This window comes from Eriocheir sinensis, chromosome 29 (genome assembly GCF_024679095.1).
Source record: "Eriocheir sinensis breed Jianghai 21 chromosome 29, ASM2467909v1, whole genome shotgun sequence".
Taxonomy (NCBI): Eukaryota; Metazoa; Arthropoda; class Malacostraca; order Decapoda; family Varunidae; genus Eriocheir; species Eriocheir sinensis.
Genome location: NC_066537.1, coordinates 15,065,004 through 15,071,241, shown reverse-complemented (window position 1 = coordinate 15,071,241; position 6,238 = coordinate 15,065,004). Strand labels below are relative to the sequence as shown.

At 47.2% G+C, this 6,238-nt stretch overlaps 1 protein-coding gene across 2 annotated transcripts; it reads right to left on the bottom strand.

Moving 5' to 3' along the window:
* Positions 1-479: 479 nt before the first annotated feature.
* LOC127005113 (C-type mannose receptor 2-like) lies at positions 480-5,064 on the bottom strand. 2 transcript variants are annotated; one of them, XM_050873684.1, is made up of 7 exons: positions 4,480-5,064; positions 4,293-4,386; positions 4,019-4,129; positions 3,056-3,282; positions 2,158-2,251; positions 1,600-1,725; positions 480-1,187 (listed from the first exon to the last, which is right to left on the bottom strand). In XM_050873684.1, exons 1-7 carry the CDS (start codon positions 4,715-4,717, stop codon positions 1,154-1,156), a joined length of 924 nt encoding a protein of 307 aa, XP_050729641.1. In that variant the 5' UTR covers positions 4,718-5,064; the 3' UTR covers positions 480-1,153. The 2 variants fall into 2 exon arrangements, with proteins under 2 accessions (XP_050729641.1, XP_050729640.1); XM_050873683.1 differs by having other exon boundaries at positions 3,056-3,294; positions 4,480-5,054.
* Between the last annotated feature and the right edge of the window lie 1,174 nt (positions 5,065-6,238).

Genomic DNA, 6,238 nt, shown 5'->3' with positions numbered 1-6,238 from the left:
GGTTGAAATGGCCGGCACCGCGCGGGTTAAAGAAGACTGGCAGTGTAGTAATTTAGTCTGTCTATTTAGTATTTAATTTTGAACAATAACTGAAAAGTCAGAATGATTGAATCACCGATTCTGATGACTGATACCGAGTGACTGATTGAGTCAGATTCACTGTAAAGAAAACATTTCTGTGAGCAGCATGCCGCGCTGCAAATGTCGTCTTCGATAGATTTCAAAGTACCTCAGAAAAGTACCGCAGGATTTCTTTGTGGGGTCCGCGGTAGTGCGGTATTTTCCACCACCACTACTACCACCACCACCGCCACCACCACCACCATCATCACTACCACCACTAACACCACGACCACCACCACCACCAGTGCAATGATGCTGATTATTGCAAAGAGGTTTGAAGGTGTTACCAGTAAATCAAGAAACAGTTGAATAGAGGCGCCTCTGCTTTAGGAAGGCCGTAATAATAATATCCAAAGACCACTTTATCGAAGTCTGTAATTGCAGAGTTGTGACTAATATTTTTCTGTACACCCACACATTGCTTCGTACCCAGTCAGGAAGAAGTGTTGACAACCAACGCGTTGAAATGTATTATATTCGTGTGATCCACTTCAACACCGGCAACAACTGTCAAGGAACACAGTGATGTTATGTGTGCTTTGGTAACACGTACAAAAGGATAAAGTAGTTACAAATTGTGTCAGTTACAGCAAGTGTTGTCGAGGAAAATCTTTTCCACCAGCCAATCAACAACGGAAAAAATAATGTTATGCATGCTTTGGTAACACGTACAAAAGGATAAAGTAGTTACAAATTGTGTCAGTTACAGCAAGTGTTGTCAAGGGAAATCTTTTCCACCAGCCAATCAACAACGGAAAAAATAATCAACATTGATGACGCTAGTTAGTATCAGTGAAACTAGGCACAGTTAAGACACCTGCTGTAATGTATGACACCAAGTGTTGTTACAGTATCAATGAAATCCCGAGGAATCCAGGTGTGTTACTGCTTAAAGATACTGAAAAATAATCAAATAAAGGCTGTCGGTGAATAGCCCCGTTACAGTTCTTGTTCTATCATTGCTGTATTAGACGCGGCCGATGGTGTGGCTCCTGTGTTTCTGACAGGCTGACAGGCTCGTGGGAAGGACTCAGGTCTTACTAGGAGGCTTCTGGCACACGAACCTGTTGATCGAAGGCGTGTGAAGAACTTGAAGCAAACCAATGGCATGTGCCGATGCAGTCTATAGCAGGCTGATAAATTTAGTAGTCTCTATACCTTGTATGTATGGAAGATTTACAAAAAAACAAACAAACAAACATTGAAATAAAGTAGATAAATGGGCAAGACAAGAAATTAGGAGATGAAACACTCAAATTTGTTTGACCTATTAATAAAACGAAAGCCAGATTCTGAAGTTAAAAGAGTTTGCAAATTAGCCAGACTTATATTATGAAGATTACTAAGGATAACGTACGCACTGAAAAGACACGACAATTAAATGTAAGCTCACAAGGCGGATAAAATCGTAACGCACGTGAGAAACTTGAAGTGTAAAGGAAAAGACTGCCCAAACAAACAACTCTAAGGGCTTACTGTTTCTGAATATGACACAGGTGGTCATTCCACCTGTAGCCAAACTGATGCCTCATCTCGACGCAGTCCTCGCCCACTCCATGATTCGTGCAGATGAAACTGTTGTTGGGCTCATCTTCAATCCAGCTGCAGGGAAGTGAAGGGACAACAAGCGCGATTAACAGTGAAATCTTAGCGGGCAGGGCTTTGAAGGTTTCTGGACTGAAGCGCAAGGGTTTGAACATTTGGCGGGGGGTTACGCCGATGTGTGCAGGAAAGTTTGATTACATAGCTGCAGGGGTGGCTTCGTAAGGTCTTAAGGACATTACTAACTCTCAGTAGCGTCAGTGTAGGGGCAGTGAGGCATCCCCCACTTTCGTATACCCTGCAAACTCAAAGGCAGTTTAAAGTGGTGTCCTGCTCCTCAGAATGCACCAGACTATTTACATCGTAATGGCAAGTGAGGGCAGCCAGAGAATCAGGTTGGGATGAGAGACAAAGAGGTGGAGGACGTTGGGACTGCAGTGAATTAGTAATGGCTAAAGATGTTGATGATGATGATGATGATCTCTTACTCACTTGGTGTATCCGGGCTCCGTGCCGTCCTGCCAGGTGAAGGTTCCCTCCTTCACCTCGTCATTCAGGCCGATCCAGGTGTTGCCGGTGAGGCGTGCTAGGAGAGGCGACAGAGAGGAGACCGAGTTAGGTGCAATGGTTTTAATCCCTTTAGGGCTGCTAGGCTCATTATCATAATCTCTGTTAAACCTCTTAGCTTACAGCTGACTGACTAAAGAAAGCATTTAAAAAAAACATACGATATATAAAACGTATACTTTAACTTGTGTTTTTTAAGCAATGTATTATTAGGATATATATTTTAAGTGTTTACCATAGGCTATGTGAAATTATTGAATTCTCTACAGCTTCTGGAATCTCATCATTCTCCCTTTCCCTAAAATCTCACTGGGTGAAGGACTCGCTGTTTTACAATAAGTATGATGAAATAGTTACGTTTGTGTGTTAGGGAGGCGAAGAGGTGAAAGTAATGCAGCTGCTTCTGAGCCAGGATATTGTTGATATAAATTACGATCAAAATTCTGTCTGTATCTTGACGCCAAGACAGAGTTGGGAGCATACGCTATAGCTGCGCGTGGCCATGGTGCTCATCTCCGTCACATTGGCCCTGGAGCCTTTGGTGGGTGACAGCGTCTTACCCCTGGACAAGCGCAACATCCGGGTCACTACTAGCCATGGGAAATGCAGCCATGCGATGAAATATATACCTTTGTGTGAGTGAGGGAGGCTGAAGGTGGAAAATGCAACACTGATTGAATAGTCAGGAATTTGCTGAAGAAATTGAGATTAAGACTGTGTTTTGAGTACCAGATGAAAGAGTGGAAATGTAATCATACGTTCATAGATTAACGTTTGTGTGAGTCACGAAGTAAAGATTTGGAACAAAATTACACTGACTCACCAGCCAGGAAGTTCTGTTGTCCCTTAGAGGTGACGGCGGCCAGCTGGGCGTACTGGGCAAGACAGGCTTCGCGGGCTCTTGGCCACGAAGCCAGTCCGTCGCTCACCTTGTAGCACATAGTGTCCTCAAACATCTCCCAGCCTTCCTCACACACGGGGGCGGGTGTGGTGGTGGTGTTGGTGGTGGTAGCCGTGGTGGGTGCTGTGATGATCAACTCAGGTGGCTTGCTGCACAGGAATCTTGTGAAGGGATTGGGTTAAGAAATGACTAAGAAAATAATAATGAAAAATAATAATAACAACCACCTGTACCACAAGTGATACCTGATATAATAAAGAAACCCATTGTTCTGCTGCTTAGAAGGGGTCTGCTTACGTACATGGCTCAGGTTCCAAATCGCACAATATCATGTCATCTAAAGCTGCTATCACGCTGGCATTTTCTGGTGTCTTTTATTGGCATCTAGCCGCCGGTACCGGTGGCAAGGAGTGCTTTTCCTAGCACACGCGCAACAGATGTTTTCGGCCTCAGCACAGATCAAAACAAGCAGGATGGATCGTGAGCGCAGGAGACGCCTTGCCCGAATTGGACTTAATTTGTGCATCGTGGCTCATATTGTGGGGATACTCCCTCAGAGCTTCAGCTAATTTCTTGAAAACTTCTCTCTTCATATTTCTCTTCGAATAGTTTTCATCCCTGGTGTCCCACAGACACTTGTTTTCCCGATAGATCTCACAGAGGGTGGCAAGATCATCCTTGGACCAAATAATTTGCTCCATGGCTAGACACTGCCCACACAACAGCTGAGAGAATGTAAAGAAAGACGCCCGTACTGGCTTCAAGATGACGATCATTGGCGTCTCGTGATTGGCGGCGTCTAGCCACCAGTACTGGCGCCAAGATGCCTGTATTGGCGGTAAGATGCCAGTAAATTTGCCCGTGTGATAGCACCTTAATACTCACTGCAAGGTAACATGACAGCTGCAGTCGTTCCACATGTAGCCAAACAGATGGCGCATCTCCACGCAGCGCTCATTCTGGCCCTCATAATTGTTGGGTTCACTGTTAAACCAGCTAGGGAAGAGAAGGATATGAACTATTTAACGACTTGAATCCCATATCTATTGATCTTCAGAATAAACCACTGGGCTGAAATATAAAAAAAAGAAATTTCAAAGTTGAGAGAATGACTGGGAAGGAGACAGGGAAGTTGGTGTGGCCGTGTGATCGTTGTCACCTGGTGTAGTTGTAATCCGAGCCGTCAGCCCAGACGTAGCTATGTTCCTCCTTCAGGTCACTGAGGCCGATCCACACACTCTGGCTCAGCATGGCTGGAGGCGAGGAGCACATTTGAAGTTACATTAGTCAGAGGAGGTGGAGAAATGGCTTCTATTGCGTTATGGACCTGCTTCTTCCCCACTCACCAGTTACGGCGTCCTGCTGTGTTTGGCTCGAGATGGTGGCCAGGGTGGCGCCCCGTTGCTTGCAGAAGGGATGCCCCTCATCCCAAGTCCCAGCTTCATCAGCCAACAGGAAGCAAGTCCGGTCTATGAGCGCCCATCCCTCGGGACACTCGAGGCGAGGGTATTCACGGACGGCAGGGAATGTGGCGGAGAGGGACGTGGCCACCAGACCAGCCACCAGCAGGAGAGAGAACATCATGGCTCCGCTGGGGTGTCCTGGTGAGCGTGCTCGCACACTATGAGATGTGTGCTGCCTGCCTGCTCCTCCAGGGTTTATATGCTGCCCCGCCCGCTAAGCCTGTCCCTCCTCAGCCCCTGCCGTCGTTGCCACTCAGCTGTTACCTAATAGCTCCAAAATTACGAGCTTGTGGTAACGTGTTGATGCCAGGCTTGGGTTCAAGTACATTTTTTCGTAATCGAGGTCAAGTACGATTACACTGCGATATCACTAACACAAGTACAAGCTCTCAGTTTTATAGCGAAACTCGAGTCCCAGTACGAGTTGCTTTTCTTTACTCGATCACAGCCAGTGTCACTCGTGCACGTGGAGCTGGGCTCGATGTTTTCTGATCTTTTCATAATATTACCAAATCATCGTTCACAGCCCCCTCACTCCTCCCTACCTCCCTTCCCTGACCCTCCTCGTCCCTGGACTCCAACCACTCTCTCTCTCTCTCTCTCTCTCTCTCTCTCTCTCTCTCTCAAACTTACATTTGTACACATCAAGTTTGTGTTTTATCAGACAGTCGGGCGATCGAACGTGAACAAGAAACATATGTCTGATTGTGCACTTTTAAGGCTTAAATGACACTTTTCGTGCATTATTTCAAAAGCCTATTACACACGTTCACTATATATTTATCATCATTAGTGGTGTGGGGCATGTTCTTGCCACCTGAGCCGCCACTTTCAGTTGCTGGGTGGACATTTCCTCACTGTTGGCACTGCTGCAGTGAACGTGTTCCACAGGCGGGACACTCTGGAGGTGGAGGTCGTCTCGTCCTCGTCACCCCGACCTGCTCGTGGCTGGAGAGTACCGTTCTCGTATCTCTCACAGCCTTTCGTGGGGGAGCCTCAGCCTCGCCAGGTGTGGTAGTCCTTGTACCTGGGCCTTGTCGAACACCACTAGCGCAGCGACGCTCTGGTGGTGTTCCAGAGTGTCCAGCGGTGTCATACCCTGTGCGTGCAGCTGGAGGTAGTTCTCCTCTAACAGCCGCTGTACACGTCGTTCCATCTGCAGGTGTGAGGCCGCGCTAGACATACAGGTCAGAGCCCCGTATTCTAGGTTGGGTCTTACCTGGGCCTTGTAGAGAAGCATAATTCCTTGCTTGTCCAGGAAATTCACCACTCTACGTAAGGCAGAGACTCGGAGGGAGGCTTGGTGGGCGATGTGTTTCAGGTAGCGGTCGAAGCGCAGCTTGGTACAAGTCCACTCCGAGGATTCTGACGTAATCCTGGAGCGGGAGGGTGATGGAGCCAAACATCACCCTTAGACAGCTTGTGTGGCTGCCGGGGACCGAGAGATCACCATCGCCTGGGTCTTATGTAAGGGCGGCAGATAGGGCGAGAGAGCCAAGTTCTCACCTCCGCTGCCCTTGTTAGTCCCGGAATAAGGTATCTAGTCCCCCAAGGAGTGGAATGCAAACAACAAACATTTGCTGGAAAACAAGTGTATTTAACCACAAACACACACGACAGACAACTGTACATATAACTCCCC